We start from the raw sequence: 22,979 nt of genomic DNA, 5'->3' as shown, positions 1-22,979 counted from the left end.
TTATATTTTAATAAAAATTTACAGTAATATCATAAGAGACCAGACTATACATTAAACTAATCAAATACATGCATGAAATTTTTTGGGAAAAAAAAAATGATTGAGGTCAATATTCAAGCTAGAGAAGAAGAGACAAATTCGAAATTATTTAGATGCTTTAAAAAAATAATAATAAACAAATTGATATATATTGTTTACAGATTTTTACTCTTGTCGAGGATGATTTAAAAGACATTAATGTTTAGCAAAATAATTTTAGTCAATATTGTAAACGATCACAATTACAAAGATAGATTTTCTTTTTTTTTTTTCCTATTCTTTTTTTTAATTAAAACAAAAAAAGCGATATCACAAAGACCTCAACGACTCCTGCAGTTTTCTTCTTTTTTACTTTTGTGTTCAAATTTGATTCGATGAATTTGGATAATGTTGACTTGGCCCATTTGCTTAGCAATTGGCAACGTAATGTTTGAATTTTGATAACTCAAGCTCCAAAATAACAAAGCTCCAAAATAATAATAATAATAATACAAGAGTAATATAAAAATTTAGTACAAATTTTCTATTAAAAAATCCTAGTACAAATAGGCTTTTTTGTGCTAGCAATGAGAAGATTATAGCTCATCAGCTTTTGCATATTATTTACATGTAAAACCTTTGAGATTTTCCGCTCCTAAGAGGCCACAAGTCACCCCAAATTGATCGCCGGGCTTGATGATGCAAAGTGGGATTCTTGCTCTGCGTGATCACCACACGGTCGAAGGAGCCTTCCGTTCCTTCGCCATTGGTCGAACGGCACACATCCAACTCGACTCGTTTACCCCTTCGAAATGGCATATAAATGATTCTTCCCCACCCACTTCCAAGATCAGCACGAGGCACTTCTCCAATTTCGTCCTCATCGTATTCTTCCTCTACATCATCATCATTCTCCACTAAAGAATCCGTTTCTGGCGCATTTGAATCAGATGCAGCGGTTTTCTCATCTGCTTCATAGAGATCATTCTGTCCGTCTACGGTGATAAATTGGCTCTCTGGAAAGATAATTCAAAATTTACTCAGTATTCCTCAGAGGATAGAAATCGACATAGAACAAGCACGAGATGATCACAAGTACTCAAAGTCGAATATAATTGGAACACTCACCAAAATCCTTCTCTAGATCTTCAGGTATTCTTTTAGCATGCATCTCTTTTAACGTATCAAACTTCATACCATCAAGTGGCCAAGGTTCTCTGCACAAGATAACCAGTTAATTTATCAGATCGACGTAACATTAAAATGAGAAACATGACATATTCATCGGGAGATGGAAGATAAAATTGAGAATATACTGTTGGTTGAGCACATTTCACTTGGATAGCAACAACTAGGAAGTGAAATGAAAATATTGATTCTCAACTAATATAGCATAGATCAAGCTGTTAGTGGCACATTATTCGACCATTGGTTTAAAACAGAGACTGATATTTGATTTATTCTAGAAAATATTCGACAGAGCCAATGCAGTCATTCTTCAATGCCAAACCATGTTTTCACAGCCCAAATATCAAGCAAATAAAGTTCAACAGACGAACCTTCAACTATCTAAGATGCATTGAGGTGATTTACAATAAACTGATGTGAATAGAGATGGCAAAAAGGTTTTCTATTTGGGTGAACTTAAGTAGATGTGATAAAACTTCTCAATTTTGACAAAATCATAGAGCAGCAATCACACATATCCATAAACCCACAATCTGCCATATAAAAAATCATCATATAGGAATCACACCATCACAAATGTATGTGTAATGTCATATGTGCTTATTAAAACCAACGGAAATAACAGTCCATCCAACTCAAGGGGAATATGCTCAAACTGGATAGAGGTTGGATTCAATAACACAGTTGCAGAGAATTCATCTTATTTTGGAATGAGGCAAAAATATAAGCAAGAAAACAGCCTCTTCAAACTGATACGAGAATACGAATCTCCCACGAGAATAATTTAATGGCCAGAAGCCAAATACTTCAGTCTAAGAAAATACACTCTCCGGTCAAAGCCAAAACATAAAACGGGAATTCTTCTTACAAGACTAATTTAACCAAGTAGTTTAGACTTAGAGCATTTTATAGTGTGTGCATTGATTTTGTACAATACAATAAATTTTACTGTATGATGTACAAAGAAATTGAAATATCTATCACCCTTTTCCTTAAGCAAAATTTCCCATGCCAGAATCAAATTTAAATCAAACAAGGCACGACAGCTGACACTCACCAGACTGATTCCATGCATAAAATATAAGCGTGGAATATGTTTTTGGTACACCACTCATAAATATAATTTGAAGAAGATATTGTAAAGGTCCTTGCTGATTGTGCTTAAGTGTCCATCATATTAAATATGACAAAATTAGAAAGTAGACTCGGTAATTTTTATGATGATATTGAATATCAATTTATCATTTATGCTCAAGCAATAATTATAATAACCTTGGTCGTAATCCTCGCCTGAAAGCAACATAACAGAACTTCTCATCTTCAAAGCCACGTAGAGGACCCTTGGATTGCTACACAATCAAAGACAAAAATTCTAAGATCAACAGTTCATCCTCAAGCTTCCAAACAAAATCAATTGATTACAGATTCCTTTCTTAGCAGCTCTTAGAAAATGATATATTTAAAAATGATGATGTCAAAGTGGGCATTTACCGTACAGTGTTAAATGATTCATCAATTAAGTCTTCAAATCGTCTCACTATGCACGCAAAATAAGAATTACAAAAAGTTTTCATCTCTTTGTGCTGTGGACTGAGTGTCCATGTGTAGTGTAGCAGTAGAGTACGGTTTTGACAAAAAACCTTGTATAATCGCTGTGATGATGTCCTCTCCAGACGTTGAACAAAATGGCAGTATTTGTCTGTATTCTGCAACGGGCACGGTCCATCATGAGGACACTGCAACACCATCATCAATTTAAACAACAGTGTAAAAATTGTTTTGAGATCCATTGGACTCACAAGGAACTTGCCGCTTCAAGTAAATTGAGTGCAAGTTATGAAAGAGAAAAGCCATCAACGTACAGGAGCAACTATAAATGCACCAGTTTTAAGTGTCAACAGATCCTTGGAGGCTTTATTGGCAGCATTTTGCAATTTGCGAGTTCTCTATAAAAAAAATAGAAAACCAGATTAAATTTTGAGAAGAGTAGCACAAAGAAGAATCCATGAAATACAAACACAATTAGTTGAAACTGATCATTTTAAGATATTTTACCCTCTTCTCCATCCATAAGATATGGGATCGCATTTGAGATATGATACTTGATCCTTGTGGTGTCCCGGGCTCCACCAAAATCTGTAAATGAGAAAAAAAAATTGGTTAGCAAAATAAAAGGCAATTATTTTCCTCTGAAATTCGAATTTTCGCGCTTCAATAATAAGTGCAGACTTTGAAGAATAGGAGCTCTGACTGTGAAAGTTATCAAGAGAACTTTCCATAACACGTGACACAGATATCTCCTGGAAACTGCAAAACTCTTCCGTGTTTTCTGAAATCAGAGGCACCCGCCCCACCCCCCACCCTAATTTCTGAAACTATGGGAAACTCCTAGTCAGCAAAACACGAGCACCTCTCTGGCCCAAAACAAAAACTGCGCGGTTAATATTCTCAGGAATGCCACTTTTGCAACAAGTGAGAATAGGCTATTTTTATCCAGGAAAGGGAAATGGAGCTCGGTCATGAGCAACCACTTGTGCCACCACCAAACCATATATAAAAATGACAAATTAGAAGAAAAAGTAAAAGTGAAAAAAGTTAGAAACTTTAGTGGATCACACTAGCACCTCTCTGGCCCAAAACAAAAACTACGCGGTTAATATTCTCAGGAATGCCAATTTTGCAACAAGTGAGAATAGGCTATTTTTATCCAGGAAAGGGAAATGGAGCTCGGTCATGAGCAACCACTCGTGCCACCACCAAACCAAATATAAAAATGACAAATTAGAAGAAAAAGTAAAAGTGAAAAAAGTTAGAAACTTTGGTGGATCACTTTTTCGTATAGATCCTGGTCAGAATAAATGTGGTGTATTCTTCAACCAAGTTAGTTACATAAAGAACATATATGCTTGATTCCGTGATAGTATAATATATCCACAATGCTCATATCAGGTTGTTTCTTGGCTGGACAGGCAGCACGTGATATTTCCCTCACTTTCAATTTGGGAAAAATTGTTAATTACTCACAGCTCATAATGGAGTCTTAATCTGTCAAAACCAATCGATTGTTCAGTAATTTTAAAATTCGCACCAAATTTTTCTCACAAAACAGAACAACATTTTAAAGAGAGAATTGGGAGGGAAGGAAGGAGAACAACATAAGAGGAAGAGCGGATTCCATTTACATGTGCCTCCACCAGAGCTTCTTAGATTAATTTAAATGCATACAAGGCACCTGACTTTGCATCTTTAGTTTTATTATTAAATGCCCTAAAATTTACCTCTATCCTCGTCCATATGCCAGAGAACTGAGGTCTGCAAACATTTTCCCATTTGTAACTCAATTTGTTTCACGTTGATTGCATAAGTTAAATATTTTGCTGGCAAGACAGCTCCAAAACTTGGATGTGTCGACAAACCCATAAAAAGGATGGTTTCAGCAAATATGGATGAGGGTAGAGATAAATATACTAAGAATAAATGGGATATAATCCAAAAATCAACTTCGCGATCACTAAGAGGAATATACGTGCTAAAAATTGGGCTTAGAACATTACCAGGATATCTCCAGTGAGATCCCAGAGTTGGCGCACAAGAGTAATTCTGTCCTTCACGGATGGTATCTCTCCAAGCACATACGACTTCACCCAATTTCCCGAAACAGTGAGATGTTAACAACATATGCTCACATAATTTGTAGAAAAGGAGAAGCAGAAAAAAAAACGTCTTCCACAAGTAATGAAATCATTCCACTCATACCCAATGTCACTTAACACATAATAAGGTCTGTCGTGATACTTACAGCAATAACAAGGTCATGTCGCCTGCCAGACTTGTTAATATGCTTAGTCAATAACTGGATGTTATCATAGCTATGGATCAGGGGCAAATTTTGGAGTCCTGAGATTTTACCAATATGAAAATAAGAATCACCCAATGCTACTCAGATTTTATATTATAAAGATTCAGTACAATGGAAAAAGGAGCGTCTTTGAAAATATTGTAGATTCTAGTACAAACTGGTGTACAAGATATCAACCAGAACGTAAATTATATAAGTCAACAACCTTACGAATATGAAAACTACTCAAATAATGCTTCAAAAAAGTACCTGATCGATGAAATATTCCCTTACCTTTTCTGGTCCATCCCAAGATTAAGATGGTATCCTCTAATTTTTGAGTGACCAAAAGTTTTTAAAAAAACAAAAACTAACGGCATTGCATTTATCTATTATCATGCGTATTATATCTCACCTACATGGAGCTTAATTTTTTAAAAAAAATACGCATTCAAGCGGGCATTACCCAAAACCTCAAGTCTATGATAGCAACACAGAAATAAAATTTAAAAATTTGTATCATATATACAAGAATGGCAACTGTCATTCAGAAGATCACAATTCTATTATCATACTAGCACCTTTCATCAGGCTCTGTCCTGCTCTTTGCATTGATTGTGATGGCTCCACCAAGTTAATCTGCTCCAATGACCCTGGCCACACCTCCGTCATTGCCCTAACTCAATTTGAATAAAACTGCAACTTTAGCTCATCCATAAAATCATTGAATTCCTAGAAACAAAACAAAATGCTCACCACAATGCTGAACTGGTCCCTGCCCCAAAATCTAGTACTTTCGCTGGAACAAAATCAGGAACCCTTCTTCTCACCTGGGAATTCATTTGAACCCAAAAAATCATTTTCACCTTCTCTACATTCAATATAAGAAAATTTTGACAATCTTTAGAAATGGCAAATCCCTCAAAAAGTATTCAGTTACACATATACAACTAAAAAGGTCCAAGCTTTGGGATTCTGATTCACCGATACTGGAGGGTGAATAACATTCGATATCAAGCACCCCTTGAAAAATTTATAAACATCAAGTGACTTTTGATTTTTTTTCCCTGAGAGGCATGATTTTTCCAAATAAACATTTAACATAATCAATTATTTTTCACACGGGATATACAAAAGTACATTAGCACGTTGCATTGTATGAAAAACATTTCAAGACTGATATGTGATGGAAAGAATACTACGGAGGAACGGCAAAGTACACTCACTAAATAGAAACTAAACCCTTAACATTTACATTCCTAAGCCAGCAAAATATCTTTGGGGGTTGAAGAGGACAGACTTGTACAACCGCTAACAAACGAATGTGTACAAAAACAGAGTAATGCCCGAGCTCACACGTACACTCACTTTTATACCTCACTGAGGACGCGGTAAAGAGCAGAGTATACAGCAGGCATTCGTGCAGCAACATAAGCGACAGCCTGATCTTCTTGATATTTAAGGCCAGTGTCCCCATAAGCAGACTTAACTTTCCACCTCTGTGAACATTCATTGGCTTTGAGCGGGTCTTCCACCAGCTCCTTCGAGGTCGACGCTGGAAGAAGCAAGTTTGCTTCCTTAATCCCATTGAATGATTGCGACAAGCTCAACACTTTCCTCTTCATATGCACAACCTCTTGCTCTATAACCAAAAAAACCAAAAATATTAGACAACCAAACAAAACTGAACGCAAAAGTATATAAAATTAACAATAATAAGAAACATGAGAATTAAACTGGAAAATAAATCGATTGGAACAATCACATCAGGAAAACTTGCTACTTTTTCTGCTCTCTCTTTCTCACCTTGGAGGTACTTGTCAATGGCGCGGCGTAGATGAACGGGGACGATGTGACAGCGCTGAGACAGTTTGGCCGCAGCTTTAAGAGTTTCGGCTGTGAATTTGGGAAGTGTTTCGGAGATCATGGAGGCCATTTTGGAACAATTGAGAGTGCCAGCTCGCAAGGGTTTTACGCCAATGCCTATGGGTCTTGCTTCTTATAACCAGCACACTTCTTTTATTAACATTTACCAGCACACTTCTTTTACCATGTATTTCCCAACAAAAACATTCTGTTGCAGATTTTCCATTTAAGATTCCAAATTTTGGATCAGACAGTCACTGATCAGCGGCTTGCAACTGAGAAATGAGAACGATGGCGAATGGTCTCTGGACGAAGATGAAACACGAAACTACGAAAGGGAAAGGGTTTTCGTTGTACGTAGTGAAAGTGTAAGCCCAATACAACCGAACCCAATTTCCGATTTGGACCGGTTTAGGTTTAAAGCCCATTACAAAAAATATATATCAGAATTGAAAGTCAAAGCCTGAATTTTATTTAATTGGGTAGAGTTTTGTTATGGTGTCCACCAACCATGCCCAACTCCGTGTCCACCATGTACAATAATGAGTTGACCAGTACAATAGGTGAGTTAACTTGTATATGGTGGGCATGGAGTTGGGCATGATTGGTGGGCAGCATAACAAGATTCTAATTGGGTATATATATATACTATCTATACTTGTATATTAAAATTGAGAGGTTGGTACGTTGGTAATGACCAAATCCTTTATTTTTTTGCCCTTTAGGCTGCGTTTACTTTAAACGATGGGATTGAGCAATGATAGATTAAAGTATGATTATTAAGATAATTTGATAGGATATAGAGTAGTTATGGATAAATAATAATATGTTTAGTTGGATGGATTAAAAAAAATTCACTTTCTCACCTTGTAAAGATTTATAATCCCATAAAAAATTTAGGACTAAAAATCATCTGTGAATCCTATCATTAACGGGCCGAAATATTTATACTAATTTTTAATTTTGCAAATAAACATAGAATTAGTCGATATTAATTATGTAATCCTTCATTTATCAAGGCAAGTAAACGCAGCTTTAGTATATATTTAATTACTAAAATATCATTTTATTTTGCCCATTATTAACTAATTATTTATGAAAATGTCGCTTTCACTATATTTTTTGTCTTTTATGGATATTTATGTACAAAAATATAATTTTTTTTATTTCACGGTTTATTATTATTATTTTTTTATTTTCAGTTAAAACAAGTGAACTGCACTCAACGCGTGCGTCCGAATACTAAGTATATATATATATAGGTTTATTTTAAATTCAAAACCGAAGCGACAATGGACCGATATTTTTTGAAAATATAACGAAACTGCTGATTTATCCGAACTGAATTTTCGAGATTTTGCTCAACCCAATGTATTCTTAAATTCATTATCAACAAAATTTTCAGCCAAATGCTTTTAACCAGAATGATCATAAAAGCATTAAGTTCATAAGCCGTATGGCTGGCTGGGTCAATTCAGAGCAGCCATAAGTGATAAAACTGGCTCTAAAACGATAAATTTATAAGCAATTTCAATACCAAAAGAGGAACGAGTATTCACAACTTTTCGTAACACCACATCAAAAATACAAGAACTGAAAAAAAAAAAAAGAAAAAAAAAAAGAAGAAGAAGAAGAAAAAAAGGAAAAAAAACACTCATCATTAAACGTGACACAAAACATCAAACCCACAGCAAGATTTTAATTTTGATTTAACTCTGCCTTTTTCGTTCATCTTGAATCAAAATGGGTTTCAAGATGAGTTGCTAGCTATCTCGATCACTACCAATTCCAAGTTCCACCCATATATATGCACACACATATATATATATATAACAAAACAACTAACGTATCCATTCACATCAGTGCGGCCGGCTCGAACGCTAATCGATGCAACAAACACGCGCATGGCCGGCTCGGTGAGGCGAGGTCTTATGATTAATTATTTTTTTTTTGATAAAATTTGGTTAAAAAATAATATTTATTATTTTTGTTAATGCGCCAGACAAAGCGCAGCCCTCACCTTGCGAGACAATATGCTTGAAAAAAGTTGGTCGGCCGAGCGGTGGAAATTTTGGCCAAAGTTGGGCGCCCGGGCGGTTAAATTTGACCGATCGAGCGCGCCTTCTGCATTCCGAAAAGTCACAACTCTTTCTGAGCTTTTTCTGTCATGAGTTGCATCCCTAAGCCTTCAGATGTGTTTCTTGGGAACTCAGTTGATATACATGATATATATAACGCAGAGACATATAGAAAAGAGATCTGATAACATCAAACGATTGCTTTTCTGATTTTCACTGCATATTCTTCCCTCTCTCTCAAAAATTCAAAGTTGACACTTATTTTCGTTCGACGAAGATCGAGATATTTGTTGTGCTGCTATATCTCGGTTGTATAGTCGTTGTATTTTAGAGACGATTGCCGCAAACGTTTAAGCATTGTTAACGGGCAATTTCGTCTTGCGGATAGAGAGTTTCTTTCGCCTCGACTTATTTGTTTTCTGTTGTTGCTGACGTATTCTGAATTCGAAGTACATCCTAATAACAACTTGTCTACTTGACCACGTACGTGACACTTGCTTAATAGGCAACAGTTATCCATAATGTATAAATTAAATGGCCCACGTACACCTGCTATTTGCTTATTTAAATATGGTGTTTATTTCCAAAACAAAAAAACAAAAAAAATCGATGTAGAGTCCATTTAAATTAAATCTTTTGAACGTGTATTTAGGGAACTACACAATTAATTGAGTGTGAACTTATAAAATTTTAATATTATATCAATAATTAAAAGAAGATAGTTTAGAAAATATGTAGAAACACACCAATTTACTAAATAATAATTACTCTACGTTCATGTTCCTTAATGATATATATAATGTTAGTCATATTAATATTAATATAAAGTAATAATACACATATTGCTGCTTCCGTGTACGTAGGAATATACCAAACGATAAAAATAACCATTATATATTTGTGTGTTATGATATAAATTTTTTTTTATTGTGATATAAATTATGTGATAAAAATTCTCCAATTTATCCCTTTCAATTACTTCATTTTAATTGTTTGGTGGTCCAAACTTTATATAATGACTTTCCATTTAGAATTTATGATAATTTAAAAAATAATATTTTTTATGACCAATTATATATTCACACACACATATATATATATACATACATACATATATATACACATATACACATAAAATAAAAATATATAGATATATTTATAGTTTTTAGATTTAGAAAATGTAATACGTACTCGATTAGTTTTGTAGTTTAGGGAAAATATTACTTAAAAACTTATCAAAATCATAGAGTTAATATATTATTTATTTTAGTCCAAGTTTAGAACTAAAAATTTGTAGTATTTTGTGACTGAGTTGTTTTTTAAAAAAACAATACACTTCTAGTTTTGTAAAGTATTGGCCATATAAAACTATAGCTTGGCACTTGAAAATTTATATAAATTCTTTGTGAATTAATTTTATCCAGGTCATTTTTGATAAATAATTTAATCATCACTCTCGTTCACTTTCTATTGATAACACTTAACTTTACGTTATAATTTAAAATGTTCACTTGAATTTAGATTAAAACAAATATTACTGGGATATTATGTATTAGTTAAATAATAAAAAAAATTAAACATTTCCGAGAAGCGAGGGTTTCAAACCCGGCCCCTCGAAAAAGATCAAAAATTTTATTAAACATCTCCGTGGGGCCGGTTCTTCTTAAGTTCTATACAATAGGGTCGGGCCGGGTTTCACGTAATTTTTTAAAATTACTTACTTAATTATTGAAATCCTTATATATTTTTTAAATTAACAACGGCGAATAATTAATTGAATTGTATGAAAAATATTAAATTAGTATTACGTAACAATTTAAAGTGTTTAAAATTAATAATTAAATATAATCACCAAAATAAACAGGTTACTCAGAAATAAGAAAATTATGGTCAAAACACCTATTGTATGTTTTTTTATTGTAAAAATAACCCTCCAATCTCCATTGTACATTGAAATTCAAAAAAGATGACGATACACCTAAAATAAATTAACATGAATTACATTTTCTTCTTTTTTTAAAAAAAAAAAAAGCATGGAGTACATTATATGTGACTCTTCAACCTCCCAAGAAATTTGAGCCATCTTTGGATTTACTTCGCGTTGCTTTTCCATTTCTTATTAATGTAAATGTTCTATATTTTATGATATTACAATTTTTTAATGATGTTTGTGATATTTTATGGTTGTACAATATGATCTAAAATGACATTTATCTCAAGAAAAAGATAAGAATAAACACAACTCGCAAAAAAACAAAAATCTTGAAGAAATACATTTACCTTTCAAATCTTATGATATCGAAATATCGAAATATCGAAATATCGGAAAACCGTACCGAAAAAATTACCGAAAAAATCGGTATAACGAAAATTTCGGTACGGTATCATATCGTACCGAAATTTTCGGTATCGGCATCGGTATGATAATTTTTTTTTCGATATACCGATATATACCGAAATACCGAAAAATTATTTTTTTTAAAATATATATATGAAAATTTTTGGTATACCGACTTTTTTGTTTCGGTATACCGAATTTTTTTTTGAATTCGGTATCGGTACACTGCATAAATTTTCGTCATACCGAAAATTCGGTATATTCGGTATACGGTACGGTAGTGGTATGAAAAAATTACATACCGATTTTTTCAGTACGGTATACGGTATCCGATTATCGGTACGGTATACCGTACCGACCCACCCCTAACGATATATACCTTGATAGAAAATCTTAAAACTTGTTATTTAATACTATATTGTTGGCATTAATATTAATAGCAGCGACATGATATTTGGTCACAGATATTACCAAGATTTATTTGACGGCCCAAAAAAAGGGGACAAATTTGAAAAAGACTGAACCAAGATTCCGTCGTCGTTTTTTTTATTGCTTCTGCATTGATTTCGTTTTAGATGGTTGATTCGACCCCGTTTAGTGCATGTTTCGTTTTAGTTGGGAATTTTTTATTTGTGTACAACGTTTGTGTCATGATTAACTATGTTTATATATACTTTTGTTTTAATGAAATATCAAATATCTATGTATGTACTTATGTTCGCGCATCATGTATTCATTCTCTTTTGCAACTAAATTAACAATTTTTTTTCTATCAAGGTTCCATTTTAGATTTTAAATCGAATGTATTTAAAAAATATACGGAGTATATCTTGTAAAAGCATCTACAATGATTTAAAAACCATTGCAATATTACACGTTGCATATTTTATTGGAAGAGGAATTGCTTATTAATATCCGAGATTATATAAACTAGGGATATAAATTTGGGCTGGCTGACCCGTGAACGGGTTGCTCCAACCCACTTTGGGCCCAGTAATTCCATGAACTAGCCCAAGATTGAGAACATTGTTTATATATAATCTAATTTGAGCCAAGTCCGATGCTAGTCTAATGAAGGGCCTAGACTTGGTTGTGTTTCGTTAAACGAGCCACTACACTCTTACCCCAAAATTAATGATTCCGGGCCTCTTGAGCTGCATCAAGCTTGTGCGGCCCATTTGGCATTCCTAAAACAAGAGAAAATGATATTTCATTAAGCTTGTGACAAGCTTCAAATCAAACTTCTTTGACTATATATTGCTACAGATACTGATATTGCTTTCTTTTTGTCACGATATACATTTCGGCCAGTGTATTAAAACATTTGAGCTCAGGATTCCTCAGTCAACAGCATGAACACTGTCTGCACTAATCGTTCAATGATTATAGTTTTCCGTCTCCAAGTTTTTGAATCTCATATTTCTAGCCTTCAGCATAGTTTGAAGAAATATCTTGGTTTACTCCTTCCCTTTAGCTTCTTCAGTTCAATTCTTAAATATGATCAATCTATGTTTAATGCTAGAGAAAAAGTTTATCTCTATCATTTTCCATACCTGTTTATTGCAACAATTGAAACAGTAAAAAAGCCCTTTATCTTCATGCTTGCATAAACAAAAAATCAAGGAGATAATAACCAACACCGGACGCGGCTCATGCAATTTTTCCAGTTCTTGAATGATTGAAAAGCAAGAGATTGATTAGTAAGAAACACAAATATTCAGATTCACATCCACAGTTAAAGTTGGTATTCAACTGGTCACGTTACAAAACAAAAAATTAGGTCATGAGTTAAACCGTTAAAATAGAGAATAACACAGTTACGCAGTGTTTGGTTCAATTGATAGGATTATTGAATGCTTATTAAATGAATGATAAAAGAATTGATAAATAAGGATTGATAATTTGTGTTAAAAATAGTATTGTGTTTGGTTTGATTTTTAGGAATAAGATTAAATAATGGTTTAAAATTTTTTGCCAACAATACCATTTATATCTTATTGGATGAGTGATTTTTAGATTGGAGGGAAAGGGTAATTATGGAATTTATGAGTAAGATAAAAACAAGGATAAATAATACTAGGGTGAGAGGAGGGTTTAGTTAACCTACTATAAAACAACTTTATCTTTTCTAGGTTAGATTAGCTTATTTTAATAAAAATCCTACCAAACAATGGATTAAATAAAAAATCACACACAAACCCACCTAATCCTTTGTACCAAACACTGCGTTACTTGAATGGTGATTCAAGTTTTACATAACGAATTGAAGTAAGCAACCAACACAATCAGTCAATGGTATGCCTTACTTTGTAACTTTCGAAACATTCTAAAGTTACAAAATAAGGCATACCATGAGTTAACAGTGCTCCTGAAGATATAGAACAGGATTAAATAATTAACTAACTTATATACACACAAAAACTTAGTACAGATACTATAACAAAGAAACTTAGTACAGATATTCTCAAAAAAAAAAAAAAAAAGAGTTAGTACAGATTGCCTTTAAGATAACTACAAGATTAGGTGAGAACATATTCACAAAAACTTTAGAACAAATATTAACCAACATATTCAGCAACAAAAAACCCGGATGCCAAGAATCCAGAAAATCTAAAAACATCAGATTTAACAACAGAATTCCAGCAAAAAAAAAGGGGGAGATCTAACACAAACAAAGCAATCACATAACAATATATCAGTGCCCAAATGCATCTCAAAAAAAAAAAAATGAAACATATGATGAAAATTACCGTGGAGGAGCCGTATTCAGCAACAAAACTTAGAACAAATATTAACCAACATATTCAGCAACAAAACGAACAAGGGCAAGCTAAGAGGGAAAAACAAGGAGCAAACTTATTAAGAAACAAAAAAGAAAAGAAAACTGCCTTCATATTGGAATAGAAAACTGTAACGCCCCGAATTTATCTTAATTGAGCTTAATTTAGTTAATCGGAGATTTCAGAGTTCAAGAGCCGACTTGATTTTGATCAGGATCCTTTTTTGCAAATTTCGGATTTTTCAGGGACTAAAATGCAAAAATAGAGATTGTTAGATATTTAATGGGCTTTTGACTTTTCTTCTACATTCCTTCTCCTTCTTCTTCCCTCTCCCTCGCCTCTCTCCTCCATAGACGACGCCCCAAACCCATTCCAAGCTTTGTGATTTCGATTTCCGGTCGATCCGTCCGTTGGAATTTAATTCTGAAGGCAGATTAGCGATCACGGCAGCAAGAGCTCCGTTATACCGTAAGTATTTCTCCGATCAGATACGTTTTGTTTTTCGGATGTTGTTAGAATCGACTGAGTTTCGAGTATGTTGTTCTTGGCAGAGTTCTGATCGTTTATTCTTAGTCAGTTTTGAATTTGGACATCGTTCGGAATTGTTTTGATTTTTGGTAGATTATTCGAAAATTGGGTTTTGGAGATTTGTTGGGTTTGAGCCATTTTTGGGTTTGATGGTTGATTTGAGTTTATTGGATTGATATTATACTGTCTGTATTTCCGGTTTGATCAGTTATAGCCGTTATGCCGCTAGTTTGAGTTTTAGAATATCAATCGTTTATATTGATGAGATTTTGGATTTAGGAGTTGGAATTGAGTTTGAATGGTTTGATTTGGATGGATTGACATTGGAATTCTTTTATATCTCCTTTCAGATTCAGTTGCAGATTTTGGAGTCCAGAAATTACAGAATTCGAATCGTTGACGAATTGATCGAGGTTTGATATCGAGGTTACTTTATTATTTGACTTGAATCGAATGATGTTTGATTGAGCCTTTTGTGCTTGTAGCTTGTCCGGATTTCAGCTACGTCAATCAAAGAATAGGTAAGAGATGACATCGTTTGAAATGGGATGAGTTCTCGAATCGGATTTATATTCGAGAGTCCCGAAGAAATCACATACTTGCATGCTACTTGAAGTCTATGTGTTTGTTGTTTGATTTGCACTTGCATTCATATTGAGCCAACTACCATTGTTTTGCGGGCAAGAGAGGCCCAGAAGAGTTAGATCTTCTGTGGACTATAGTTGAGTGACATTGGTTAGCAGATTTTTACCAATTGTCGAGAAACACTCTCTATAGGTGCCCATAGTCTAGAGGAGTAAAATATACACCGTCCACCTCGATCGGGAGAGTCGGTGTGCTGGTGATATTCTATCCTCGGGATCCCAATTGAGAGAAGAGAACTTTTACCTTGTGATTATCCAGACTTGATAATCCTTGTTTTAAAGACATGCATTGCATTTCATGCAATTTGATTGGAATTATTGATATGCCATTGGAATTCTTAACTGGTTGTGTCATATACGATGTTTGATATTTAAAGTGTTAGTTGAATCATGTCGGAGCCTTTCCGGGTGTTGGATTGCACTTTTGGAGCCTTATTTTGAGCTGAATCAGCAGGCCATGCGTGCCCGCGCCTGGTGTGGCGCGCCCGCGTGTCCTGCTCTGTATTTCGGAGGCCCGGACAGGGCGTCATGCGCGCCCGCGCCTCAGGTGGCGCGCCTGCGCATCACCTTTTAAAAAAAAAAAATTCCTTTGATTTTATTCTTAGATCTTGTATGCTTAATTATTATTTATTTCGACATTAGATGATTAGAATCGAGGTCTCACATTAAGTGGTATCAGAGCGATAAGTTTCTTGGACTGAATTAGAGTGAGCGGGGTAGATCGAGTCCGCATGAATTGAATTCTCGCATGTGATTGAGTTATTTAATTGAATTATTTAAATACCATGCGAGCATGCTTTATTATGTAAAGATTGTTTGAACTGCATGATTTTGTGGTTTATTTTGTGAAGCAAGAATTATCTGGAATATAAACTGTAGTTGTTTCTCAATTGCAACTGAATATTTCTGAGATAGAAGAAAATATTTAATAGAGATTATGGACACGAGATGATTGAGTTAAGATTGAGATGTTGTGTCCTAATGCTCTCGAATTTGAAATATGTGTTCCTTGATAAATTTTGAACAGGAACATTTCGTATCAAAATTTGATTGAACGAGGTTGTTCTACGATCGAAGAATGGACGTTACTCCAACGCCGATGGAAGCCTTGTTGATGAGGTTCCAGACCTTTCAACCCCCAACCCTGAGAAGTTCAGAGAGTGCAGTGGAATGTGTGAATTGGTTAGAAGAAATCGACCAGTTATTTGATTCTCTGGAATACAACGACGACCGTAGAATTCGGTTAGTTATGTACCAACTGCAAGGGACTGCCAAAATTTGGTGGATTTCTAGGAAGAAGGCATTAGAGAATCAAGGTTTGGTTGTTTTGTGGAGTTTGTTCAAAGCTGAATTTCTTAGGCAGATTCCGTTCCAAAAACCGACCGTGTACAGAGGGAGTACCACTAGAGATCTTTTGCAACCGAGAGGACGGTCATTCAAGAAGTATGGGAGTAGTTCTTCCAGCTCCAGCGGATCGAAACAGTCTGGTTCCGGACATAGTTCAGGATCTTCCGGTGTGTCTTGCAATAATTGTGGAGGTCGACACCTCAGTGAGCATTGCCTTGGGATTTCTGGATGCTGCAATATCTGCCATCTGCCAGGACACTTTGCTAGGAGATGTCCTCAGCGTTATACCAGTGGGTCTCAGTCGGGGAGTTCTTTTAGACCTATGGTTCAACAGGAGGGACAAGCTCGTGTAGTTCACTCATTTCAACCGCCGCACGAGAATCGGCCTAGAGGCTTTTCGATCATGAATCAACCTCCGATTCAACAGACGTTAAATATTTCTCTCCATGAGGATCCGCAGACTTGTGTTGCACCTGATGATGACACAACAGGTAATTGTTGATTATGATTTTATGCTCTTATTCTGATAGTTCTGTTACGCTTCGTATTTCTTAACTGAGGATATTACTATGATGCATCCTCCGCCTTTTTGAGCTTTTGCATTCCGTAGTTCCTATCGTATGTCGTGTGACCGCTTAATTTCGGAATTGTACAGAGGAATTCTCTTTGTATACAGTTGATGTCTTAGAATCTAGCCCGAATTGGTTGATTAATCAGTGGTTAGAGAGTTGCTAGTATTGCCAGATGAGATTCCGGGATTGCCTCTGATTTATGAAGTTAATTTCAGCAACGACTTGAGATCAGACATCATCATTTGAGAGTAGTAAGAAAGAGGTATGGAAGAGTGGATTCGGAATGAGGTATGGCCGCTTTGATTCTGTTGTAGTACCGTTTGAATTGTAAACTCGTCTTCAGTTTTATAGACCCTTTGAACTGAACCTATCAGAAATGTTAGATGAATTCGTAAGTATTCGATCGATGGATTTCACATCCGTTTGAAGAGTTGTACTGATCTTTTAGATTCTTGGTTGATGATCGCTGATTGCATGCCGAGCAGTGTTATGTTATTTTACCGACGTCGAAATTTTGATTGGTTTGAGTTGTTCTTCTCAACCATGTTATCTGGAGGTGGAATTTATGTTGATCACCTCAAGACCGGGACAATACGAATTGATCTGTATCGACGTCTTTACCTAGACTTTGAAGATGTTTGAGTCCTATCGCTGATTCTGTGAGAAATTCTTATCGTTCGTAAAGCCGATTACTCAGCAGGATATATTCTTATGTCTAGACTTAATCTCATGAGACCAGTTCTTATAGATTTGAATAAGAGATTGACCAGCGCTTCAGAATTCTTTATTCTTCTGTATTGCATACCTTACGGTCCTTTGCATTTATTCTTATTGAGATTTGAGGTTTATTCTTGTTTGGAAGAATCAATTATTAGCCTGAGCATCGAGACAGCTGAAGACGCTCGAGACTCAATGTCTGAATCTGGACTTTGATCTCGTCGCGATCTTATTGATTAGAAGATCTGTATCGCTTTTCTTATGAGGAAATTTCCGTAATATTCCCTGATGTTGGTAGTTGTAGTAATAATTTTCCGTACAGACTGAGTATAAGAAAGAGAAGATGATTAGAAGTACTGAGGAATTTCTGATTGAAATCTTTTCATTCCGGGGATATCGAATGAGGCAGCTGTTGCTCTAAGCCGAAAGATATGTTTTTATTTTATCCACTATCGGTAATTCTCTTTGAGTGACGATTGATACAGTTTCGATTTTGAGTTTGAAGCAGGTATGAGAATTCGTTGAAGAAATTCAGATTGGGTTAACATTTTGAGTTTCAGTTCAGTGCCGAGATCGTATGTCGGGAGTAATTGTTTTGTTACGCCAGATGTTTCGAGAAAGCAGAGTATCTAGAGATCGGCACTTTGCAGTTATTCAGTATTCTTTCAGATAACAGACGGATATTCAGAGAATTGAGGGATTGATATTTTCAGAACAGATGCAGAAGGAAGTTTAAAGAATAATTACTGATAAACTGGACTGTCCACAGCTGGTAGCTGAGAGAGAGATCTAATTTCGGTGGTACAGTTTATTATTTCAGAATAGAATTGGGAACTTTCGACAGGTGTTGTTGCAGAGCTACCGGTCAGTCTGAGTTTGAATCGCCATCCGAGTTTAATTGACCGATTGATGAATCTGCTATTGTATTCCCTACAGAATGGTTCTCAGACATGATCAGATGTTAGTGTTTCTGTCAGAACTTTTGTCAGATTGTTTGAGTATCGAATTTGGTCATTTTAGATAGAGATCTTGGTTATGGCCTTTCCTTTGGTATAGTCTTCGAAGAGACTTTTGTTATTCTAGTACATCTGAGTTCAACGATTATCCTCAGAACGACGGACAGCCAGAACATATGATATGGATTAGAAGCTTTCCTTTTTGTTTAGAAAAAGTTTTTGTATGAGCAGTCTATTCTTTCTCTTAAGCTCAACCTTAACCATACTTGATAAATCATGGTACCGATCCTGACGGTCCATGGTTCGAATGAGAGAAAGATATGAAACTCCCTGATCCCGGGAGGGGAAAATCTGAAGCATGGTGCTTGACCCTTGCGCTAGCTGACGAGTGTCGCTAGCTGTTATGAAGTTCTTGTACAACAAAAACTATCAGATGATTATCTGGATGGAATCTTTTGACGAGTTGTGCGAGCAGAATTGAAAACCTCCATTGTTTTGGGATGGTTCTTCTTTTGAATCACCTGTTTTGGGACCAAAATTGTTTTGAGGTTTTGATCAGTTGTTGATTTTGTGTCAAGAATGAAGATGACTTGGACTAAACGGTCGAAGTATTCAGATTTTAGATGCAGAATTTTGTATTTTGGTCGGAAAGATCGAATATTTCGGAAGACTCCGAGTTTCAGAAAGAATTGTCAGAGATGAGAAGAGAGATAAATCGTCTCTGAGATTGTTTGAATATCATTAGAGCCCGGAGATGATGGGCGATCTTTCCTACAGACTTGTTTTATTCTGTCTCTTTCTGGTTTTCACGTAGTGTTTTCCGTCTTTTGATGCGGATTATCACCGAATCCTTGTTGTTGGGTTACCAGATCAGAATTTCTTTTGCTCTTTAACTGATGAGACCGGATTTGTTGAGATGACAAATTGCTTGAGATGACTAATTCAGAGTTTCGACCTGAATCAGAACAGTTAGGAGACAAACCGTTTCAGTTTGTATTAGTGCAGTGAAGTTGCTACAGATTTGAAGAAGCAGTTAGAAGAACAGAGTTTGTTTGGAGCAGAAAATTCAGGGTTAGTACTGAGAGAAGAATCTTTAGTGCAGTCTTGACTCTATCTAGTTTTATGAGATTGAACCGTTTTGATTTCGAGGACGAAATCTATTTTTAGAGTGGGAGAATTGTAATGCCCCGAATTTATCTTAATTGAGCTTAATTGAGTTAATCGGAGATTTCAGAGTTCAAGAGCCGACTTGATTTTGATCAGGATCTTTTTTGCAAATTTCGGATTTTTCAGGGACTAAAATGCAAAAATGGAGATTGTTAGATATTTAATGGGCTTTTGACTTTTCTTCTACATTCCTTCTCCTTCTTCTTCCCTCTCCCTCGCCTCTCTCCTCCATAAACGACGCCCCAAACCCATTCCAAGCTTTGTGATTTTGATTTCCGGTCGATCCGTCCGTTGGAATTTAATTCTGAAGGCAGATTAGCGATCACGGCAGCAAGAGCTCCGTTATACCGTAAGTATTTCTCCGATCAGATACGTTTTGTTTTTTGGATGTTGTTAGAATCGACTGAGTTTCGAGTATGTTGTTCTTGGCAGAGTTCTGATCGTTTATTCTCAGTCAGTTTTGAATTTGGACGTCGTTCGGAATTGTTTTGATTTTTGGTAGATTATTCGAAAATTGGGTTTTGGAGATTTGTTGGGTTTGAGCCATTTTTGGGTTTGATGGTTGATTTGAGTTTATTGGATTGATATTATACTGTCTGTATTTCCGGTTTGATCAGTTATAGCCGTTATGCCGCCAGTTTGAGTTTTAGAATATCAATCGTTTATATTGATGAGATTTTGGATTTAGGAGTTGGAATTGAGTTTGAATGGTTTGATTTGGATGGATTGACATTGGAATTCTTTTATATCTCCTTTCAGATTCAGTTGCAGATTTTGGAGTCCAGAAATTATAGAATTCGAATCGTTGACGAATTGATCGAGGTTTGATATCGAGGTTACTTTATTATTTGACTTGAATCGAATGATGTTTGATTGAGCCTTTTGTGCTTGTAGCTTGTCCGGATTTCAGCTACGTCAATCAAAGAATAGGTAAGAGACGACATCGTTTGAAATGGGATGAGTTCTCGAATCGGATTTATATTCGAGAGTTCCGAAGAAATCACATACTTGCATGCTACTTGAAGTCTATGTGTTTGTTGTTTGATTTGCACTTGCATTCATATTGAGCCAACTACCATTGTTTTGCGGGCAAGAGAGGCCCAGAAGAGTTAGATGTTCTATGGACTATAGTTAAGTGACATTGGTTAGCAGATTTTTACCAATTGTCGAGAAACACTCTCTATAGGTGCCCAGAGTCTAGAGGAGTAAAATATACACCATCCACCTCGATCGAGAGAGTCGGTGTGTTGGTGATATTCTATCATCGGGATCCCAATTGAGAGAAGAGAACCTTTACCTTGTGATTATCCAGACTTGATAATCCTTGTTTTAAAGACATGCATTGCATTTCATGCAATTTGATTGGAATTATTGATATGCCATTGGAATTCTTAACTGGTTGTGCCATATACGATGTTTGATATTTAAAGTGTTAGTTGAATCATGTCGAAGCCTTTCCGGGTGTTGGATTGCACTTTTGGAGCCTTATTTTGAGCTGAATCAGCAGGCCATGCGTGCCCACGCCTGGTGTGGCGCGCCCGCGCGTCCTGCTCTGTATTTCGGAGGCCCAGACAGGGCGTCATGCGCGCCTGGGCCTCATGTGGCGCGCACGCGCGTCACCTTTAAAAAAAAAATTCCTTTGATTTTATTCTTAGATCTTGTATGCTTAATTATTGTTTATTCCGAGATTAGATGATTAGAATCGAGGTCTCACAAAAACTGCCTTCATAATGGATGCCGGTGCGATTGAGGCCTTCCTCTTTATCCTTTAGCCCCAAAACAGATGCGGAAACAGTGGATCTGATCAAATCAGTGCTCACAATCTCTCTTGCGCATGGACATGAAGTATATTTAGGTCTGCCAACTTTTTCTCTTCGGAGAAAAAAACTACAATTTCGGTACTGAAAGGAATATTAATTCCTTGAAAATCTTTTCCTTAAGCGTGCTAATTAGAATATTGAATTTTGCCTTCTAGACAAAAAATTTGATATGATATGGTTAAATATTATATGATCTCGATAATATATTTAGGATAGATATTTAACTTAATTATATCTTGATATCGAATTGAAAGGATTTATAAAATATTATCAATATATGAATTGATATGATAGGGTAAATATTTATGTGCTATTATCGAAAATATTGAGATAGATATTTGCCTAGATTGAGTATTATCTTGATAAGAAAATATTGTGTATTATTGATTATCATATATTATCAAGATATTATCAATTATATTTAAAAGAGTCTTATTCCTAACAAAGACTAATTTCCTTATTTGTGTAGGACTCTACAAGAAAATCCTTTCATGCTTGGACTCTCATCTATAAGTAAAGGATTCTGCGCACAAACAATCGTACACTTCAGAGGAGAATTCAGAAGAGCTTTAAAAGAAAATCACATAGAAGAATTCGAAGATTCTGAAGAAGTTTTGCAACCATCATTGTTGTTTGTCCCCGTGCTGCCGTTCGTGATGAAGACATCAGAGACAACACTGTGGGAACTGTGTTGTTGAATATCTTTTCGTGTCTCTTCAAATTTAGGCTACGGGAGTTGCATCTGATTTGTTTTATATTCTAATTATTTAGGATGCAAGTTTGATTTCTCAACGTGTTGAGAAATATAGGATTTAATGATTTTTCGTAAAATCACTAGGATTATTTTGTAAGACTGATCTTACGTTTACTAGTGATATTTAGCCCTAAGGCACCCGCATGAGTTTTTATACTCGTGCAAAATTAATTTCTTGTATTATTTATTTTTGTTTATTTTCCGCTGCACTGTGTTGTCATTGATGTTGTGACACCACGGACAACACTGACTCTTTATTTTAACCTACAATTACAATACGATTTCTTTCAAGTGGCATCAGAGCCAACTCTTGACCTTACTAAGAGAGATTCTGGTTATTTTTGTTTTGTAGGTTTATGGACGTGCCG

General features: G+C 35.4%; 1 protein-coding gene across 1 annotated transcript; it reads right to left on the bottom strand.

The window, feature by feature from the left end:
- Nucleotides 1-497: 497 nt before the first annotated feature.
- On the bottom strand, nt 498-7,245 carry LOC140887717 (rsm22-cox11 tandem protein 2, mitochondrial). The gene is made up of 12 exons (XM_073295157.1): nt 6,851-7,245; nt 6,421-6,686; nt 5,801-5,874; nt 5,626-5,720; nt 5,006-5,103; nt 4,761-4,844; nt 3,262-3,342; nt 3,069-3,152; nt 2,847-2,942; nt 2,479-2,555; nt 1,147-1,235; nt 498-1,034 (listed from the first exon to the last, which is right to left on the bottom strand). The coding sequence occupies exons 1-12, from the start codon at nt 6,978-6,980 to the stop codon at nt 643-645; spliced, it is 1,566 nt and encodes a 521-aa protein (XP_073151258.1). The 5' UTR covers nt 6,981-7,245; the 3' UTR covers nt 498-642.
- Between the last annotated feature and the right edge of the window lie 15,734 nt (nt 7,246-22,979).

Source organism: Henckelia pumila, chromosome 3 (assembly GCF_033568475.1).
Source record: "Henckelia pumila isolate YLH828 chromosome 3, ASM3356847v2, whole genome shotgun sequence".
Lineage (NCBI taxonomy): Eukaryota > Viridiplantae > Streptophyta > Magnoliopsida > Lamiales > Gesneriaceae > Henckelia > Henckelia pumila.
Note: the sequence above shows the minus strand (reverse complement) of the source record. Positions and strands in the feature narration are given on the sequence as shown.